The sequence below is a fragment of the Equus quagga genome, chromosome 1 (genome assembly GCF_021613505.1).
Source record: "Equus quagga isolate Etosha38 chromosome 1, UCLA_HA_Equagga_1.0, whole genome shotgun sequence".
NCBI classification, from domain to species: domain Eukaryota; kingdom Metazoa; phylum Chordata; class Mammalia; order Perissodactyla; family Equidae; genus Equus; species Equus quagga.
The window spans coordinates 174,752,738-174,775,205 of record NC_060267.1 but is presented as its reverse complement, the minus strand read 5'-3'; the positions used below and the strand labels follow the sequence as shown (position 1 = coordinate 174,775,205).

General features: G+C 42.1%; 1 protein-coding gene across 1 annotated transcript in view; it reads right to left on the bottom strand.

Annotated features, from left to right (window-relative positions):
• The window catches only part of ATP1B3 (ATPase Na+/K+ transporting subunit beta 3), a 40,750-nt gene extending 18,406 nt beyond the window's left edge, over nt 1-22,344 (bottom strand). The window contains exons 1-2 of the mRNA XM_046666202.1: nt 22,081-22,344; nt 1,985-2,113 (exon numbers count right to left, since the gene is read on the bottom strand). Coding sequence (XP_046522158.1) covers nt 1,985-2,113; nt 22,081-22,189 — 238 coding nt within the window. The 5' untranslated portion in view covers nt 22,190-22,344. The remainder of the gene's footprint in view (nt 1-1,984; nt 2,114-22,080) is intronic.
• Nucleotides 22,345-22,468: the final 124 nt, after the last annotated feature.

Genomic DNA, 22,468 nt, shown 5'->3' with positions numbered 1-22,468 from the left:
TTCAGACTAGCATTTATCTTAAGGGTACAAATATATTGTGGAAATGATGTCATTTAAAATTAAAACTAATATGGTCATTTTAAAAGAAAAACCTGAGAAAACACAAGCAGAAAGAAAAGATTACCCATAATCCCTTTAGGAAGAGAAATTCACATTTAACAAACTAATGTATATTCATCTAGTATTATATACATGTGTGTGCATATATGTCTATATATATTTATTTAAACTAATGATAGGATTTTTAAGTACTACAATACACTTGGTAAATAATTTTAAGGAACTCAGTTTAAAATTGTGTACTTAAATACATGGAACACATTTTAATTCTTACGTTATTCATGCAATTATAAACAGAGTTGATTATTTCTGAAATAGATCAGATCATGTCTAATGGTAATAACATCACATAACTTAGGCAGCAAGGAAAACAATTATCAAGGCAGGCCCCGTGGCCGAGAGGTTAAGTTCGTGCCCTCTGCTTTGGCGGCCCAGGGTTTCGCCGGTTCAGATCCTGGGCCCGGACATGGGACCGCTCATCAGGCCATGCTGAGGTGGCATCCCACATGCCACAACTGGAAGGACCCACAACTAAAAATACACAACTATGTACCGGGGAGCTTTGGGGAGAAAAAGGAAAAATAAAATCTTTAAAAAAAAAAAAGAAAGAAAAACAATTATCTTAGAATTAGTCTGGGTAGAAACAATACAGAGCCACAATGAAACGAAAGACGAGGGAAAAATCAGCATGTAGCCAGTCTCTGATACTTGGTCAAACACTAAAAGTTACTCCTGAAGCTTAGACAAATATTAACTGCAAACAAAGGAAAAGCCATTAGAACAAACTGTTCTAAGAAAAACGGTCGGGGAAATTGGTGCAGTTTGGCTGCTGATGCGGCTCCCAAGTCCTCAGGCTTGGCACGCCTGATACCTGGGACTGGATGACTCTTTGTTGCAGGGACTTGTCCTGAGCACTGCAGGATGCTCAGCAACATCCCTGACCTCTCCTCACAGTATCTCCTCTCCAGTTGTAACCAAAAACGGCTCCAGACACTGCTGAATAGCCCCTGGGGGACATGTCACCGCTGGGTGAGAACCACTGCTCCAGAGAGAAACCCCTGCTCCACCCCCACCTTCCCTGGCCTGCCTCCCACTCTGCCTGCTAGCCAGTCCCACTCCTCCAGGGAGAGCCCTCCCCTCTCTAGCATCTCGACAAGCCGTTCCCATTTCGGGAATTATATACACTGGGGTTCTGCACATTACTGTTATATGACTTGTACAAAAACTGCCAGCACCGTGAGGACAAGGGCCTTGTCCAATAATGAAGGCAGAGCTGGCATTCAAAGACTGACTGTTTAAAAAGAATATAATCAGGAGGTAGAAAATGATTTAAACAAGTGTTTCAGTTAAGATTTTTCTGTACTAAAGTATATTCTCCAGTGTCCTGAAGATATTTTTTTTCCTTAAGACAATCAATAGAGAAGAATTAAACATACTAAGAATATACTCACTTTATTCTCTATTGACAGATCATTATTTAATACCTTACCACTTCCATACTAAGCAATTAAAACCACAAAGCATGTATTTTACAAGACCAATGCTCTAACTCCAGCTAGAGCTGGCTGAAATATACACTGTATCAGTAAATTACTCAGGGCAAAGTGAAACTGCTACACAACATTCATAAATTCATTAACTGTAACTATATTGGTCAAATTTGTCTTCACTATAATTCTCAATATTCATTTCTGCTGACTCCTGGCAAAGGACTCAAGATTTATCAGTCCAGGTCTTTATATCAGTATGTAAATACTAAATGTCTTTATATCAGTATGTAAATATTGAAGAAACAGAAATCAAAACTTTCACATTACCTAACCTCAAGGTTTAACGATCTTCTGTCTGCTGTATAAAACAGATTTATGGAAGATAAAGTATAACCCAATTTTGTTAAAGGTCATGATAACTGTGACGTAATTACCTGGACTAGGAATCTGGTCACGGTATTTTGGAACTTCATCGTTCAGAGTCTGAAGCATAGCCCACATTGTGAACGAGAAGAGTGCAGCCAGGAAGCCATAAAAGACTAGGTAGAAGAGCAAGATCAAACCTGTGAAAGAAAAGAAAACTTATGAAATTTGGAGAAACACACATACACTGCACATACGTATGCACATATGTGTGCGGCCAGGTTAAAAAAACAAACCAACTATTGCAAGGCTAGGATTCCAAGCTATGCCATGCACACAGCCAAATATATCCATATTCAGAATGACATGAATTTGCCCAAGCAAGGGATATTTCAGCAGGTAGCACCCACCCATCCGTGATCCCCGAATCCTCTCATACTTTCAAGTACAAGTAGGTTCCATAGATCATACTCTAGTTAAAGGTCAGAGCTTTAAAATTCCAGCACATAGGGGAGTGTTTCCCAAAATGGACTTGATGCCCTCTAGAAAGATAAAAGACGATTTCAGGAGGGACAAAACTCCCATATGCACGTGTTCCTTTAAAAGTGGCAAATAGGAAAGAATAGTATATCAACCTCATATTTCACAGACAGTAATTATTTGGATAATTTTAAGTTTTATAAAGTGAGTTGATTTAAAGAATAGCCAGGAAATGTGCAGAGAAGGCAAACCATGAAGATGGGATTCAATGAATAAAGTTTAGAAAACTCCTCTAGTAGAAGGCTCATGCAAAAGTGAGGACAGGACCAGAAACAAGCACCCACTCAAGGGGTCTGCCGAAGCCTACTGCTAAGCACAAAGCAGGAGCTGGCCGACCACATGTCAACATCCAGAGCCTAACTTAACCTTCTTTCCTTCACAATCTGGAAACACTAAGATCCATCCCAAGCTAGGATTTATTTTGGGAACATCAAAAATCAATTATTTTTTTCAAATGTCTATATTCAAAGTTCTAACGTTAGAAGTGGAAGATTACATACTAGAAATATACTGTTAAAGTCATACTTGTATTTAAATGTTTAAAAATTGATCAAAGAATATTAAACAAATCTCCAGACACAGCAATAGTGAAGAACATTTAATTTCCCAGAGTTGAATCAACATCAGCTTTATTTCCCAGTCTTAAAAAACCTACTTTTCTGTTTGCCTGACTCTATTCCTAGCAGAGTGGCTGGAGCAGGGGTTCCTAACCTGGAATCTATGGACCCCTGCTGCAGTAAGGATTAACTGCAGAGCTTTCAAGACTTCTGCAATAACATATTTCTGAATATATCCCTTTTTTTTTTTTACTGGGGAGCGGGCTCTACAATGTTCTTCTGATTCTCAAAAGATCCTACGACCTCAAAACAGATTGCGCCGAAAGCTAGATAACTTTTATTTCTTAATTACGAGCCAGGAAACTATTTCCCCCCTTTTCAAGCAAAGGGGAAATAGATAAAGCAATTTCATTTTAATTTAGTTCAGCATACCCCCATTCTCCCCCCACCCCAATTACCAGGAGGCCAAAATAGGGAGGAAGAGGACAGAATGAAGACAGGAGGACAGCATGTCACCTTCAGACAGCATCACTTCCCTACCACATACGGCAATTCTGTTGCAGAAAAAGAAAAGAAAGACCAATCTCAAAGAAGTGATCAGTTTACTACAGAGGGAAAGAAACATGCAAAGACCAAAGGCTCATTTAACGAGATATAGGAGAGAACTGATTCTTTCAGATCCAGACTTTTGTAGGAACTAATGGATAAAATGCTGCACACAGCAGACCAGGGTCGACAAATACATGAACGTAAGGGTGTGAGCTGTGCTCCAGTCAAACTCCACTTACAAAAACAGGTGGACTGGGGCCATAGCAGTTTATCAACCGATGCAGTAAATGTTAAACTGAAGAAACGTGAAACAAAAGTGCTGGGAGTTTAATTATTTAGCTGTGTTTGTAAGTCATCTCAAAATATTATTGGGCCGGCCCCGTGGCGTAGTGGTTGAGTTCGGCATGTTCTGCTTCGGCGGCCAGGGCTCCCAGGTTGGGACCCCAGGTGCAGACCTCCACCACTGTCAGCCACACTGTGGCAGCAACCTCTATACCAAGGAGAGGAAGACTGGCACAGCGTGAGCCTAGAGCTGATCTTCCTCAAGCCAAAAACATTTTTTAAAATTCTTATACCATTTTCAAAATTTGACTTTAAATTTCCAGGAAAAATAATGTAAATAGAACTTATAAAAAGTTACAAAGCAAATAAACATATAACAGACATGAACAAGGTGTATCCAAATACACTTTCCAAAGAACCATTACACAATGAAAAAAGTGTCAAAACTCCCTCTAGAGAGCTACACTCATAAAACAGACACACAAATTAATAGCCGTGTCCCAAATGTGATGCCACATACTAGTGGCCATTAAGTCAATTTTTAATGTAGGGAGTATAAAAACAAGTAAATAAGTGATTTCCAGCACTGAAATGAGTTTTTCCTACTTGTATGAGACACTTTTGCCAAAACCCAAATGTAAAAATTAAAGTTAACCTCACTTATAAATATCATATATGAAAGACCACTCACAAGGGTGGCAATATCAGAAGATAAAAACGGATGTTTACTCAAAACAAATACCCGAAAGTTCACTGCTGTCACTGACATTCCTGCATCACCATGTCGCCATCCTACCCATCCAGAAGCACAACCGTCGCTACGGCCACACTTTCCCTCTCAGATCCCAGGGCACACACAGAGCAACGGCCAGACACCTCCAACCTTCTGCCCTCCTTAACACAGAAACTGACTCTCCTCCTCTCTCTCCAGTTCTGTTCCTTGAGAAGCCCCAGCATGTAGACTCTTTCCCTCCCTCTTGTGTCTTCCTGGTGAGGGGACACGTGGCGGGACAGACGTGGTGAAGGCCGTGCAGCAGGCTGGTTTTCCGCACGGGCTCCGCTCCAGTGCCAGCCTGACTGCTCTCCCGCTGTGACCTGGGCAGGGATCCCAATCTACTCCCGCCTGAAGAAAGGGGTAATAGTCGTACCCACCTAATTATCCACATTATAGAAACGAAAATAAAAGTCAAGAGATTTGATGACAAAACTCTTCAGGGGGGAAAAAAATGCCAAAAACAAACCAGAAACATTTCTGAAATGACACTGCAACTAAGCTTTAAGGCTAAACTTAAGGTTTAAAGCTTAATCAATTGCATTTTACTCTCAAAAAATGTTTTCACAAATGAGGTTTGATTCATGCGGACTCTATAAAAGAAATTAAGCAGCAAGAAAGCTGACCATGGTTTCACCCAAAGGAGAAATGGGTCCTGTCCAGCCACTATGTTTCAACCTCAACTAGCTGTCTGACAATTCAGTTCCGGCACCAACCACCTGGAGCAGCCGACTCCACTATTAGTGTTAGGGCTCCGTCCTCCACAAGAATGCCCTTACTTCAGATGCCACCCAAACTTCTGACCAACGGGATACCAATCTGGGAGGTTCCCATTGCCCCCTCTGGTTTGATAATCCACTAGAATGACTCAGGACTCAGCAAAGAGCTATACTTAGGATTACAGTTTTGTTATAAAGGATTGTGAAATCTGATAAACAGAAACCTCCCTTAAAATGAAGTTGGCAGGCCAGAAGGGGGAGCTCTCACGCCCCATGACGATGGCAGAACCCAACAGGAAGAAGAAAAACTTTGTCTTCTTAAACAGGAGTTCAGCCAACGAGAGACAGTCACAACTCAGCCAATGAAAAGCACTCTACTTGGAACTCTCAATTCCTCCAACGGACTGTTCACAACGGCCCTCCCCACTTCCTCTTCCCTTCTTTGGAAGCTTCTCCTATCCTTGTTCCTCGGAACTTGCACGTGGCTTGCTATGGCTGCAGATCCTGTAAGGCAATTCTTTGTTGATCCCAAGTAAACTCATTTTGCTGGAGAAATAACTGGCTGTCTATTTGTTTAAGGTCAAGAGGACACACACAGGGTGGGGTCTGGGAGGGAATGCAGTTTCTACGCCCTCTCTGGTGGAATGAAGGCACATCACCCTCCAGCACATCAATGTGGTCCCCACCCTGGAAGCTCCACTAAGCTTCAGTGTCTAGAGTTTTTATTGGGGTTTCATTACATAGGAATGGTGAAATCATTGGCCACATGATTGAGCTCAATCTTGAGCCCTCTAATCACATGAGTGGTCTTTCTGGGGACCAGCCCCCATGGAAGCCATCTAGGGGCCCACCAGGAGTCACTATTAGCATAATAAAGACACTCCTATCACTCAGGAAACTCCAAGGGTTTTTAGAAGCTCTGTGCCAGGAACCTGGGACAAAAACCACCCAAATTCTTTATAACACCAGCACACAATACAGGCACAGGGCAGTCATTAGGCTTCGAGGCCTGGACATACACATCCACTCAGCACACTCCAAGATCGTGTGATCTGACTCCCTACTCTCACAAACTTCCTAATTACCTGAGGGTACCAAGATACTAGAAAGACTGTGCCTCTCCTCAGAGAACTCTGACTAGAAACTACTTTCCCTTGGTAAATAAATTAGCATTCTTACAGTTTAAAAAATTCAAGGCAGAGGCAGGCATAAATTTTTTAAAAACTCAATTTTATGTAGACAAGTACAAGTTTAAAATCCTTTGTATATCTGAATTTTTAAAACTTTTTTTTTTTTTTGAGGAGAAGGATGAGCCCTGAGCTAACATCTGCTGCCAATCCTCTTCTTTTTGCTGAGGAAGACTGGCCCTGAGCCTACATCCATGCCCATCTTCCTCCACTTTATATGTGGGACGCCTACTACAGCATGGCTTGCTGAGCAGTGCCATGTCCGCACCCAGGATCTGAACCGGCAAACCCCGGGCCACTGAAGTGGAATGTGCAGACTTAACCACTGTGCCACTGGGCTGGCCCTAAAAGTAACTTTTTATTGAGGTATAATTTACACTACATTCATCTATGAACGGAATTGCTAGGTCATATGGGTAACACCATGTTTAGCCTTTTGGGTGAGTGCCAGATCGTTTTACCAAAGCAGCTGTACCATTCTACATTCCCAGCGGCAGGGTTCCAATTTCTCCACATGCTCATCAACACTTCTTATTGTCTTTTTATACAGCCATCCCAGTGGGTGTGAAGTGGTATCCCACTGTGGGTTTAAGTTGCGTTTCCCTCATGGTTAATGAGGACGAGCATCTTTGCATGAGCTTACTGGCCATTGTGGCTTCTTTGGAGAACTGTCTATTCAGATCTTTGGTCCATTTTTAAATTGGGTAGTCTTTTTATTGGAGTTCTAAGAGTTCTTTATATATTATAGATACAAGCCTCTTACCAGACATATGATGTACAATTATTTTCTCCCATTCTGTGGATTATCTTTTCACTTTAATGATAATGTCCTTTAAAGCAGAAACGTTCTTAACCTTGACGAAGTCCAATACATCTATTTCTTCTTTGGTTGCTTGTGCTTTTGGTATCGTATCTAGATACCATTGCCTAATCCACAGTCAGGAAGTCTTCCATCTATATTTTCCTCTAAGAATTTTATAGTTTTAGCTTTTAAGTTGTCTGTCTTTGATGCATTTTGAGTTGATTTTTGTATGTGGTATGAGAAAGGGGTTCAACTTCACTGTTTTGCATGTGGATATCCAGTTGTCCCAGTACTATTTGTTTAAAAAACCATTTGTTGGGGCCAGCCTGGTGGCGTAGTGGTTAAGTTTGCACACTCTACTTTGGCAGCCCGGAGTTCAGGGTTCAGATCCCGGGTGTGGACCTACACACTGCTCATCAAGCCATGCTGTGGCGGCATCCCACATACAAGATTGAGCAACAATCTTCCTCAAGCAAAAAGAGGATGACAGACAATGGATGTTAGCTCAGGGCAAATCTTCCTCAAGCAAAAAGAATACTGACAACAGATGTTAGCTCAGGGCCAATCTTCCTCACCAAAAAGAATTTTTTAAAGTGCAGTTTATTGTATGTTAATTATACCTCAATAAAGCTGTTCAAAAAATAAAAACTTAGGACAAGCGCTAACTTAGAGAACTGGCCAAATTGAAGAAAAATTCAGTGAGCTAAAAAATCAAGCCAAGGTATTCTGCAATACTGGGCAAGATGGCAGGTTTGAAAATTGTTGAGACATGGGGGACAGAACCAGAAAATCAACAAATCCAACAGGAATTCCACCAGAAGAGAGAGGAGCGGGAAGAATGCTCAAAGAAGTAACAAATTTTGTGTCTAGATTGAAAAATATTGGAAAATATCCCATACCTGCACACAAACAGGTAAAACTGCAGAACACTAAAAATCAAGAGAAAGTTTCTTAAAGCTTCGAAAAAGATAAAACAGATTTTACCTAAGGCAGAGAAACATGACTGACATGTCTCATCAGTCAAAAGTGAAACAATATATTCAAACTGAGAAAAAATGACTGTAAACCAAATGATCAATCAACCAAGGAAACAAAAGACACTTCCAGACACACAAGCACTCAGAGAATTTACTGCCCTCAAATCCTACCTGAAAAAACTGGTCATCAACACAAAAGACCTGAAGAGCAACAGCAAACAACTGCTAACAACCCGAGTGTCCACAAAGCAAAGAATCAACGAAACATAACGCACAATGGAAAACTATAAACAGTAGTTAAAAAAGGAATGAAAGCTAGCTCAAAAACCCCAAGTGGGAAAAAGTAACCTCAGAACGACACATACCACACGCTTAAAATTAAAACACTCAAAAGAGTTATAGAATTCTATAAATACACGTATATAGAGTGTTTGTTAATGGACCAGAAACTTACAAATAAAACTCATCAACAGTGAGTACCTCTGAATACGGGAGGTGGGGATGGGGATTGGGGTCAAGGATGATCTGAGTTTTAGCTATAGTCTTAATTTCCTGTTTTTTTTTTTAGAAAAATTTATTTATATAACATCTGTCTATCTTGGAAAAAAGGACAAAGCTCATTCACTAAATTCCAAAAACATCTAAGACAAAGAGGAAAAATATATAACGTAATGGTGAGCAAAGAAACCAGTAAAACTTACTAGGTAACACCTAGGTAAGCGGTGATTTTAATTTCTCTTCCTTACCAGGTCTGAGGAATAATTTACATACAATAACTTTCATTGATTTCAAGTGTACAATCCCAGGGAGTTTCGACAGTTGCACAACCTGTGAAATCACCACTAAAGATACAGAATATTTCTATCACCTCCAAAAACTTCCTTGTGCCCCATGGCAATCCACACACACCCTTCACCAGACAGTCAATGATCTCTTTAAGTTACTGTATTAGTTTGTATTTTACATAAAGTTAAAATTTTTAATGGTTAAATTTAATATCAAATTAAAATTCCAAAATTAATATGGCAGGAATAATTTTATAGTAGTCAAATAATAAAAGACATTCTCAAAGTGGGTTAAAATCCACTAAATGCTATTTAAAGAAGGAAACCTAAAATTATAACACATGATGGTTGAAAATAAAGTAGATCTTGGCTAATAAAAAGAAATGTAGATGTGGCCTTATTATTGTAAGCAAACTAAAATTCAAGTCAAAAAGCATTAACAGGGCGAAGCTATTTGTCTTAATAAAAGTAAATAAAAATACATCAAGATACAGCATAAAAGCCACGAACCTTCGTGATGCTAAGTGCCTTAAAATATGTAAAACAAAAGAATTACAAAATTTATCACAATTCAGCCTAGAGATTTTAACATACCTCTTCCAGAAATCCACAGACGAGGTAAACAATAACAAAAAGGTCACTAAGTATTTTTAAAACATAACTAAAGTTACCTAATATCTGTAGAACTTTGTAGTCACCAGAAAATATACTCTTTACAAACTTGGAACATTGCCCCCAAACTGACCATGACTTAAATTACAAAAAACAAAAATAAAAATCTAAAAAAAAACCCCACACCTAAAAAAAGGAGGCCAATCCTGGTGGCCTAGTGGTTAAGTTCAGAGGGCTCCACTTTGGCACTGGCATTTGGTTTGGTTGATAGAACCACTCTTCTATCAGTTGCCATGCTGTGACTGTGGCTCACATACAAAATAGAGGGAGATGGGCAACAGATGTTAGCTCAGGGCAAATCTTCCTCAGCAAAAAGAAAAAAAAAATCAAGGCCACATCCTCTGAAATCAAAGTAAATATGTTAGAAACTAAAACAAAAATTTAGCAAATGGACTTCAAAGTAATCCTTGGATTCAAAAGACAACAAAACCTGAAATATTCAAAATTCAAAACAATAATGTAGTCAGAGCAGAACAAAGTAAAATCCACAGCTTTACATGTAGTCACTAAAAAAACAACTAAGACTAACAAAGCTGGGTTTTTAATTCAAGACTAAAATAAATTCAAGGAAAGTAGGAGAGATTTAAGATAAAAGTACAAATTAATGAAAAATGCAAAAAAAATCATTTAATTTGATCAATAAAACCAGTTTATAATTAGTAAATTTGAAAACAGATGTAATATATGATATTTCTAAGAAAATAAACATTTCCCAATCACAGGTTTTTACAGAAAATAAACAGAGCTCTACCCCTAAAAGAGACACCATGTCCCAATGGCTTTAGTTGGTTCTCCCAATTTTCGAGGCATAGACTCCTTTTCTATACATAAACTATCCTTTTCATATGCTCCGTCTAAGTTACCTAAATGGTTTTTACAATGCTAGCACTATCCAGATACCAAAACTGGACAGAGCCCTCACATAAATTTCAGACATTTATTTCACTTTGCAACCCTTCCCTGGAGCTTTCATACACTGTAGTGTGACCCTGACACATGACTAGATCCAGATCAACACAGTGGCCAAGAAGGGTCCATAGAAAACGGAGCTGTGCATGTAACCAAGCTGGCAGTTCACATCAGTGAAGAAATGATGGATTATTCAAATTCTGGGATAAGTGATTAAACAGGCCATAAATGATTGTTAAATTTGCGATCATGTTACTTTAAAACAAGTACAATTTTTAAAATAAGAGAGTTAAGAGACCAAAGAGAGCAAAAAGATGAGCAAGCGACTGTGAAGAAATGGAGACTTAGGAAACACAAAGATCTCTCAGGGCAGTTACCAGACGTACTGCCTGCCCATCACACCCAGCGCAGACCAGCGCCCACCAAACGGACAGAAGTGGGTCAAGAGTGATAATCTCCAACGCTCAGGAAGTCCAAGGGAAACAGGTACTTTCATCTACCGCCAGTGGGAGTATAAATTGGTGCAGCTTTTTGGAAGAACAATCTATTAATATAAAAATAAGCATATACTATAAACTGGCGACTCCTTTTCTCAGTATCTACCCTAGATAAATAGTTGCACACATACACTGCAGCAATTTTTAAGAGAAAAACTGGAAACAATCTAAATAGCCCTTAGAAAGAAATATACACATCTTGGATATATATCTCTACATTATGAAATATTATGCAATGATTCAAAGGAACGAGATAAATCTATATATACCGACATGGCAACACAGCAAAGACAGTGAGTGCAAAAAAAGGACAAGTTCTAGAACATACACTTTTTCCTGTGACTTATGTAAAAGTAGATTACTTATTCCTATATAGTCCATACATACTCACATACACATACGCACGTATATATACACATATATAAATGCACTGAAAAAGGACTGGTAGGAAAACAGATAATCATTATTTGTAGGAAAGACTCTGTGATTGGGGGAAGGTGGTCAAGAGAAACATGAGTGTATTCGTGTGTTCTTTTTCTCCAACATTCAATTAGGAATATTTACATATACAGAAAGGTTGAAAGAAATGCAAGCGGACATCCATAAACCCACCTAGATTCTAGCTAAAATTCTACTATTGCGTTTCAGGTTGCAGATGTCAGTACACCTCACCTCTGAACACTTCAGCAGGCATACTAACTAAAATTGAGGCGAAAAAGTTACATTCAGTGAAATACACAATTCTCCAATGTACCTTAGACAGGTTTTGACAAATGCATTCGCCTATATGATTCAAAACCTCTATTTCAAGATAGAGAACACTGTCACTGCCCTGTAAAGTTCTCTCATGCCCCTTCCCAGGCAATCTCCCCGCCCACTGTCCCAGAGGCAAACACCATTCTGGGTTTTTGTTGCTTCTTTTAGAACTTCATATAAATGAAATCACATAGTGTGTCGTCTTCTGCTCAGCCTCACTGTGAGATTCATCCGTGTCTTGTGTATCTGTACTTCGTTCTTCTACTGCTGAGAAGTACTCTACTGTGTGGACACACCAGTTTGTTTATCCATTCTCCCGCTGATAGACACCTGGGCTGTTTCCAGTTGAGCTACTACGAATATTCTTGTACAAGTATTTTTTATGGACATATGTTTTCATTTCTCTTAGGTAAACACCTAGGAGTGGAACTGCTGAATCATGGGGTAGGTGTATGTTTACTTCTGTAAGAAACTGCTAGCCCTTTATCCAAAGTGGATATACCACGTGTTACGTTGTAAAAAGCATTATAGTTAAGAGAGGTTACCCAGAGAAGAAGCTGAGGATGACGGTGGACTTACTGATTACAGTCCCGTAGTGCATAATGACCATTTGGTCAACGACAGACCCCATATAGGTTGGTGGTCCCATATAGCCTAGGTGTGAATAGGCTGTACCATGTAGGTCTGTCTCAGTACTGCAGGGGAGGAAGAAATTTTCCTGTATGCGTCTACGTCCTTCTGGCTGGTCTAAGAATTAAATTGACATGAGACAGAATGACAGGAGAAAAACAAAAGTTTAATAACATGGATACATGAGAGAAATCCAGGAAAACTGACTAACTTGCCAAAATGGTGGAAGCTCTCCCCTTAAACACCATCCTCAGCTAAAGATAAAAGAAGATGCTGGGGGTGGGAGGAGAGTCAGGGACTTCAAAGGGAAGGAAGGCAGTTCACAGGCAGGTGAAAAGGAGCGAACGTTTGGAAAACAAGTGTGTGTTTGGCCACAGAAACAGAAGAACAGAGCGGAGCCCAACAAACAGGCTTTTCTAGGTTCCTCCCTGTCTACCACCTAGTTCATGTTATGCTAAGGTGACAGCTCGCTTCCCCCCTCCGAGACAGGTTTATCTGAATCCTTCCAGGGAGTTAAGGGGGAGGGAGTAAGGAAAACTCTGAGTCTTTGTTTCTTAAAAATAATCAGCCTAAAATAATCCTCATGTTAAAGAGGTACACTTTGGGGTGGCAAATTTTGTTCCCCTTCAGTACACTCTGATGTTCGCACAATGACAAAATCCTCTAACGATGCATTTCTCGGAAGGCAGCCTGTTGTTAAGCAACACATGACTGTATCCACATCTGTACTGTAAAAATTCAAACAATGCTGTTACTTTTGTTATATGAAAAGAACGAAGCCGAGAGTCCACATCCCATTTAAGACCAGCTCAGGTTTCTGGGGTCAGCCTACACTGACCACTAACCGTAACTTCTCAAGTGGAGGTCAGCAAACCACAGCAGTTGCCTGTTTTTGTAAATAAAAGATTGAAACAGAGCTGGGCCCAGCAGTTTACATATTGTCCGAAGCTCCAAGAGCAGAGTTGAGTAGCTGCAACACACACTATACGGCTGGCAGAGTCTAAAACATTATCTGGTCCTTCAAAGAAAAAGTTTGCCACCTCCAGTTCTAAAGCATTTGTACAGGCCTTGTTTTTCATTCCCAAGTGACATTTGAAACATCTCATGCAACTTTTCTCTTCTAGAGCAAATTAAGACCAAGAGATTGAAAATGAGTAACTAGCCTAGATGGAGACGGCAAACTAGACTTTAGGGCTAGGTTTTGAGTCCTACTCTGGTCATCTTCTCAGAATTTTGGTATGCTTCTCAGATTAAAAATATTATGTACCCACAGGCTCACTTTGACTGTGATGTCCTATCTGGAAACTTTCAAATGAATGAGAAGTTGAGTGGAACAGAATCATGATGAGCTAAGGGGAGTCATGGCTTTATGTACAAGTATCTCCACAAATAAGACTTTCACAGCACGGAGCTATACCAATTAACCCACAATACCCTCAACTTTAGCCCAAGGAACAGGTGAATCACAAGCTGAAACTGATTAAATGACAATCTGTTCATCAGAAAAATAGCACATGCTTACTACATGCGAGATGCCATAGGGCTGTAAAGTGCAGAGGTAAATCCTGCTCTGTGAGAACAGCCAGTGAGTAGGAGCAACACACACACACTATAATCCAGGACGCAAAGGTGCAGGTGTCACAGGAGATAAATGTGGCATTACTTTCCCCTAGGCATATCAGAGAAGGCTTACAGCAGAGCTGGGCACTCAAGCTTGGTCTGTGGAGGAGGGAAGAATTTATAATGCAGAGAATGAAGGGCAGAGGGAGGGAATGAGCAGGGCATTCCAAACCAGGGAGCCTCAGATACACCGATTTGGCTACAACATGTGGTGTATGGGGAGTAAAGTGGGAAATGACAGGTTTTAAGGTTGGAAACTTAGTTCTAAGCTGATATGTAATAATCCTGGAATGCCAGGCTGTCTGGAATTTATTTAAACCTTCTGAAAGCAATGGGGATCCAAATACAGTTTTAGGGTATGGTGAGTAGCATGATCAAAGCTGCAGCCTTAGAAATAATCTGATAGGAGTGAGGTCACACTGGTTTGGGTCACAAGGATTCCAACTGATTCCTTGGATCTTTCTGCCACAGCATGGCCACCGACCAGCAGTGTAGGTCAGCACCCAGGAACCGAACCCGGGCCACCAAAGTGGAGCGTGCCAAACTTAACCAGTAGGCCACCAAGGCCGGCCTGACACTATACTTTTTTTAAAGGAGTAGATAAAAGTTGGAAAGCCAGTGGTCTATTTGAAATTGGAGCAACTTTGAAAAAAAAAAACCTCTTCATCTGATGCTTTAAGTTTTGTAATCAGAGAATTTATAAGAAAAGACATTACCAGGAGCCGGCCCCCTGGCCTAGTGGTTAAATTTGGTGCCTTTCACTTCAGCGGGCTGGGTTTGCATCTTCAGATTCCAGGTGCAGAGCTACACGACTCGTCAGTCAAGCTGTGGTGGCAACCCACATACAGAATAGTGGAAGACTGGCATGGATGTTAGCTCAGGGCTAATCTTCCTCAAGCAAAAAGAAGACTGGCAACAGATGTTAGCTCACAGCACATCTTCTTCAGCAAAAAAAGGAAAGAAAAGGCACTACCAGATCCTCATATAGTGGGGACAGGGTTGGTCGGAATGTTAAGGGCTAAGAAATTTGAAATGAGTGGTTAGCATTATGAAGCTGGGAAAAATGAGCACCCTGGGCTGCCTCTGAATGTGTGCTTTCACACGATATGGAGGGCGGTTACGGGAGTGGTGAGTAGGTCAGAAAAAGTTCACTCCCAAATTAACAGCAGTAGTGATAATCAGGGTGTGGGTCACAGATTCAAGAGATGTTTGGAAATAGAATTGGCAACAGGTGGCCAGGTTTAGAGCCCAGATGACAAAATGATGGTGACACTGTTTTCAAAAACTGCAAATATAGGAGCAACTGAGAACTTCAGTGGCGGAGGGGGTGAGTGTGCTGTTTACCAGGTGACACCTAAGATACTAGAGTTAGAGAGCTCATTAAGACAGCTAAGCCTCACTCTCCCAGATTTATGGGATATGCAGCAAGCAAGTGGAATCTGAGAGAGATGTTAACCGAGAAGCAAAATTCGTGAGTGATCTCTGCAGTTGTTTTATGAGATTGCCAGAATGAAGATGAAGACAAAACAAGGCCACCCAGCACCTGGGAAACACACATTCAGGAAACAAGACAAGGGCAGACAGGAAGGGACCAGGAAATGACTGGAGCTGTATGGAGCCGGTGTCCGGGTATAAAGGGCCACTTTTTTTTTTTTTAAGATTTTATTTTTCCTTTTTCTCCCTAGAGCCCCTCAGTACATAGCTGTGTATTTTTAGTTATGGGTCCTTCTAGTTGTGGCATGTGGGATGCTGCTTCAGCATGGCTTGATGAGCAGTGTCATGCCCGCACCCAGGATCCGAACCAGCGAAACCCTGGGCCGCCAAAGTGGAGTGTGCAAACTTAACCACTTGGCCACGGGGCCGGCCCCTGAAGGGCCACCTTTTATGGGCCAGAAACTGCCAAGAGAAAAGTACCTTACGCCTTGGATGAGGGTCAGTTCTGAAGCCAGACCCTAACAGGGCATTAGCAAAGCACCAGGTGGAGGTGACAAGTAAGTGCCAGCTCCACAAAGGGCTCAGCAACACCGTCTAGACAGGAGACGTGGGAGGCTGTTAAGTTAGAGAATTCTTTTCAGAAATAGTATTAGTGGGCCAGCCCGGCACAGTGGTTACGTTTGCACATTCCACTTTGGTGGCTCGGGTTTGCTGGTTCGGATCCCGGGTACAGACCTTGTCAAGCCACGCTGTGGCAGGTGTCCCACATGTAAAGTAGAGGAAGATGGGCACGGATGTTAGCTCAGGGCCAGTTTTCCTCAGCAAAAAAGAGGAGGACTGGCAGCAGATGTCAGCTCAGGGCTAATCTTTCTCAAAAAAAAGAAAAAAGAAATATTATTAGTAACAGCACCCTGTTGGGGAGAGGACAACACGGTTAAACATACTCTCACTAAATGTGAAAGCAGGTAGGTTAAAAAAAAAAAACGGCCTTTCTGAGGGTCTCCTAAGAGCAGTCTAAGAAGCTGAACAGAGCAGGAAGCAAGAGACTTGGATAACAACCCTGTTCTGTTATCCTCATCAGATGCACAACCCAGGCGTGTCACAAACTCAGCTGAGTCTCCAATGAGAAAGCTAAGCGGAAGCTTCTTCCCAACACTCAACTTCTATGAAAATGCAAAGTACTGCAGGAAAAAGAGGAAAAAAAAACAGAAAAAGGAAAATACCCAAATACTGGAGGAATCGTTACACTATGATACACCAATACCATCAAAGACATTAAAAACAATGTTGCAGAAGACTAATTAAATGGGAACATTTCGTAATACCGCTCGTTCATTCAACCAATTTTTATTACGTTCCTACTAAGTGCGAGGCATCAGGCTAGGTGTTAGGGAATCAAAGATGAGTGAGACGTTAATCAGAAGTTTACAGTCTGGTAAACAGCCAACAAGCACACTACATAAGGTCATAAATGTTACCATAAAAAAGGTATTGTGAGTCACATAGCAGCACTTGACCTGGTCTTAAGGCAAAGAGGGATTCAAAGATGTTTGCCAGAGATCAGTATCAAAGCAGACACCTGAGTAGCCAGGCAAAGGTGAAGGAAGAAGGCCCAGAAGGGGCAGGAGAGAACCATGTGGAACAGTAGAGAGATGAGAGGGGAGAGAGAGAAACCAGCGAGATGACAGTTTGTATGTCATGCTAAGGAGCCCCTGAGGACAACGGAGGTTTCGAAGAACAGGTGCCTATGAAACATCCAACTGAAGATTTCTGACCGGTAGTTGATGGTAAGAACATAAAAAAGCCATACGGACTAGAGATGCAGATTCGAGAGTCCCAACAGAGAGAGTAACTAACACCACCAGAACACAGAAATTCTAGCGGAAAGTGTGGACAATCCCCACAGAGGGGACAGAAAGGGCCAGAGATACCCCAACACATCAACCTCTAAGTAGGGGGCAGAGGAATAAAAACCATTCCCTTTAAACATTAAATGCTAAAACTAGGTATCAGTGTATTTTTAAATTTACTTATACATTTCCTAAAAATTTATTTACATATAGGAGAAATACTATGAAAATGTTAACAGTAGTTATTCTAAGTAGTTAAAGACTACAGGTGATTTTACTTCAAAATCAATGTAATGAATGCATAATTAGAAGTAATTTACCTTTCAAAATTAAATGGTTTTTTCCTCCCATCACATAATCAGTGTTAAATGAATGGGTCTTAATCAAACATGACAAATCATGGAAAAGTAGTTACTAAAGATAGGAGGGCTTTTTAACTTCTCTTAATACAACTAATTTAATTCTACAGATATAAATTCAAAAGTCAATTTCAAAGAAATCAAATTATTTCGGGGGTGGGGGGAGGCTGCGCTTTAACAACAGTCAAGCACACACTCCGGTAATTACAATGGCGTCTGGAACACAAGACATACACTTACCCCTTTCCCTCCCTTCCACTACCAGTCCAGAAGTGCTGTCTCCCGCTGGGTGATGGCTCAGTAGGCCTCTGCTGCTGCCGCCGCCACACCCACCACTGACCTTCCTTTGCAGCCTGCACACAGGGTAAGGCAAGTCCTGTTACTTTGCCAACGATGCATATTTCTGCAAAGTTTCTTTAACATGTCACACTCCACAGGACAAAGAACAACACCTTACAAAACTATGTGATACCGGGAAAATAAGCACACTTGCCTTCTCCCCTACAGTCAGACACCCAAGATGGGATGGAGTCTGATCTCCAAAGCAGAGCCTTTACTGAGGCATGACCCAGAACGGGAGCAGGTGACTGAGAAAATGGCACTTCAAGGACCTATAATAAAAGAAAAGGCACATGAACAAAATATAGGTATCAATCGTTTTGGTCCAGAATCCTGACTATGTTTGGAAATCTCTAACTCGAGTTTTAAGATAATACTAATATAAAGCACCTACTGACAGATAACCTTAAGACAATGAACTCCAAAGAAGCCCATAAGCAGATGCCATTAAATGACATCACGTCATGGCATAGTTTAAAAAAAAAAAAAAGGCTCTGCCTTGGAGAGTCTGAAGGCCAAGGAGTCTATCGCTAACCGAGTGACTGAATTCTGACAAATCAGATTTGTGGGTTCAATTTTCTCAACTACGAAATGGCATAGGGCTAGATTTAGCAGCTTTCAAGCTTTTTCTGACTGTGAACCACAGTAAGAAATACATTTTACCTCAGGGTATCTGTATATACAAAACACAGAAAAGTTTCAAGAAACAACGTTTTTCCTTAGAATAAATTTATTAGGAAGAATAAACTCTGATATTTCTGCTATTCTATTTCATTATTTAAAAAATGTTAATTGAAACACACAGTCTACTACTTACAGTTTAGATAACATTAGATGATCTCTAAGCTTCCCTCTTTCACTCTCATTGTATTGAATGCATTTAGGTTTAATATTTGCAACATCAGCCGCAAGGTGCTACAGTTTCTTTGTCCTGTGTTTCCACTTATTCCTAATGTGTCGTACTGTTCTGCTTGAGAAACCAGCTCTAGGAACACTGTGATCACCTGCATGGTATGCTTTAGAAGGCTGTTGTGAAAATCCAATGAGGTGATTATACGCGTGTAAGCATTCTGCAACTGCTGTAACCAAGTGTAAGATATCAGCCAAATATACAAGAAGCTCCTCCAAACCTTTATATAGTTGTTTCAAACAAGGCAAAGTGATGTAACATGCAGTATTTCCACTTTACCCCAAATATGAATGGCAAAATCGCTTTTTAAATGTGTGCTTTTAATGTATCTAAGGCACCTGGAGAGAAACCTCAGATTAAATGGGACAAATGTACTAAAGACCTGAAGGTAAAAAGTAAAATCAGGAAACATCTTAAATGAATGTCTTCTAAAACCCCCGAGCTAGGGAAGGACCTTCTCTCCACAGCAGCAGACATAGCAACTTTTCCAAGGCCAAAAAAAGATGTAATCCCCTCACCACCACCACCTCCTCCATTAAATTCAAAAGCAACCAGAAAAAAACTTCCCAAAAATGAGTTTTCTTTAAAAAAAAAAAAAAAAGTGTAACATTTTCAAAACATAAAAGGTACATATACCATACATGACCTAGAAATTCCACCTGTACAAACCTATCTCAAGGAAATAAATTTGCAAAAATGTACACGTAAGGGGGAATGGAATGGGAAGAGGACGGACCAGTACATATAATAACACACTGGTTAAAAAAATGAGGAGTTACTCATATTTCCCTATCTCCCACGCATACATGCGTACACATGTTAATAAATTTGTCCAAAAAAACTCACAGTACACCTAACTAGGCAATGGAACACTAGTTAGCTGTTAAAAGTGGCGATACAGATGTTTATTTATTAACACGGGAAGATGCCCACAACATCCTCAAAATATTATAAAACAACACTAACTGTATGGTCTCTTTTTGTTAAAAAAAAAAAAATTAATGTTATATACATTTCTTAAGTCTGCCCAGAGACATACAGAAATATTAACAGTAGGTATCTCCGAGGTGATGCAATCAGGCAGCTAGCCCACATAGTGCCTCTGAGAATCAGAACCAGACAAGCCTCCTCCAGGCAGGCCCCTATGCTCCAGGGTACACAGCCTGGTGGGCTGAGTAGGATTTCCGCCTCCACCCATCACTCCCCCACATATCCTTGGAGGGATGCTCTTACGTTGGAAGAGGATTATGCGTAATTTTCACCTATTTATGCCATTCTGCACTGGCTTACCACTGTTACAAGAGGCATAGAAATTTACTATCCGTTGATAAGACTAACACTTATTTTCCATTTTGAAAAAAGGTCTTGCCTTAATCCTTCTAAGACTACTCCCAACTTTACTTGTGCTACTACTGCCCTTATACAATGCCTTAAACTTTGATAATTTGTGCACGTGTTCTCTATTTAAACGCATATACCAAACAAAATCTCTACCCCAACATCATATTACACAACGTTAGATAGAAAGCACTGCCTGCAGTAAGAAAAGTCCTTCCTACACAAAGTGAAGATACTTATCGGGAAATGAGAAGGCACTGAGGAAAGTAACCTACAGAAGTTAGTTCCTCTCCAGCACTCAAAAAATCCTCCAGCAAAAAGTTAGTACACTCCAGAAACAATAACAATTGTTCACCATTTTCCCCCAGTTAACTCCGGATGCAAGATTTATTTCCTCACCACACTAGTGGTTCCCATAAGACAGCCATTTCAATAAAAATCGTGAGTGATTACTATGCAGTTAGGCAAAGCATCTGTAAAATAATACAGCCGCTGGACTAGGATTAAAGGACAACTGGGTTCTTTTCCTGGCTCTGTGGAATATGTAATTTTACACAAAGCAAAAATCACCACCTCTCTGAGTCTCATTTTTCTCATCTTTGAAGAGGGGGTTGGATTCACAAAACCCCCAAGGCCCCTTCCAGCTCGTGACGGGACTCAAGCCGCCTTGCCCTGCCGGAGGAGCCGATCTCAGTCAGCAGCAACAGTTTATTTTCTGAGTCACAGCCAATTTACTCTCTCCATGCTTCTCTCAAAAATGTGCCCAAATAGCTCCCGACTCTAGACGTTTATTCTCACTCAGAAGAAAAGATGTATCAAGACCCACTAACAAAATATGTTTCAAAAGGCCAAGAGAAAACAAAATTAGTTTACTCAAGTATAAAGGCAAAAAAAAACCCCAAAACAGCAGTAGTCCCTATTCAGAGATTAAAATAATTTTTCGGAAAAAGGAGGCATTCTAAAGCAGCAGCTCTACACGGGTGGATGGTTTGAATATTTCTTTTAAAACAAAGAACTCATGCAGAGAAAAACTGCTAACATCCACAACCATCACACGTTTTGAAAGCACAGGAAAAAAAACTGTGTCATTCAGAGGGGATTTACTTTCCCGAAAAGCGGCATGTTTGCAAGGAAGAAAACGTCTGTAATTAAAAAGGAATTAGGGAGGAACGAACCTTTTCAGCGGTCTTGCCAGGGTCCCAATTCCAGCGCCCGGCAGTGGCCCGGCCCGCGAGCCCCTCCCACCGCACATCGGGCGGCCCCCACGCGGAACCCTCCCTCGCCCTTCCGACCGGCCGCGGCCGCAGCGTGGTCGGGTCACAAGATAGCGGCGGGAGTGGAAATTTCCTCTCCGCGCGCCGAGCAGCAGCCGGCTCTCGGGGCCGCCGGCGCCGCCGCCGGGGCCTCTCGCGCTCCGACAAAGGAGGCCGGGCGCGCGGCCCCGCACGCTCGCTCGGGCTCGGCTCCGGGCAGGGGTCCCCGGCTTCCGGCGCCGCTCGGGGCGGGAGGCCCGGGCAGCACGTGAGCCCGCTCCGGGCCCGGAGGAAGGAACCCGCCCGCCCCGCGAAAAATGAATGGGGCCGCGCGGCTCCGCCGCCGCCGCCGCCGCCGCCGCCCGGGGAGTGCGGAGGCCGGGGGCGCACCCCGCGGCCGCGTCCCCTCCCCGGCCCGCCGCCCGCTCACCCCAGCTCTTCGTGGTGCGCCCCAGGAACTCCCGGGTGGTCGGGTTGTAGAGGAAGAGCTTCCACTCGGCCATGCACTGGCTGAAGGACTTCTTCTCTTTCTTCGTCATGGTGTCCGCGCCGATAGCGAGCGGAGCGGCGGCCGCGGGGTGGAGGCGGCGAGGGGCGCGGAGGCGCGTCCCGGCTCTGGCGGCGCAGCCCGGCGGCGGAAGGCGGCACGGCCGAGGACACCTCCGCGCTGCCGTGCGCGCTGGAGCCGACTGCGCCGCGCCGCGCCGGGCGACCGCTCGGGCCGCGGGAGCCTGACGTCTCCGCCCACCGCAGCCAATCCCCGCGCCGCTCGGCCCGCGCCGCCGCCGCCGCCGCCGCCGCGACCGCCTCCCCCTCGC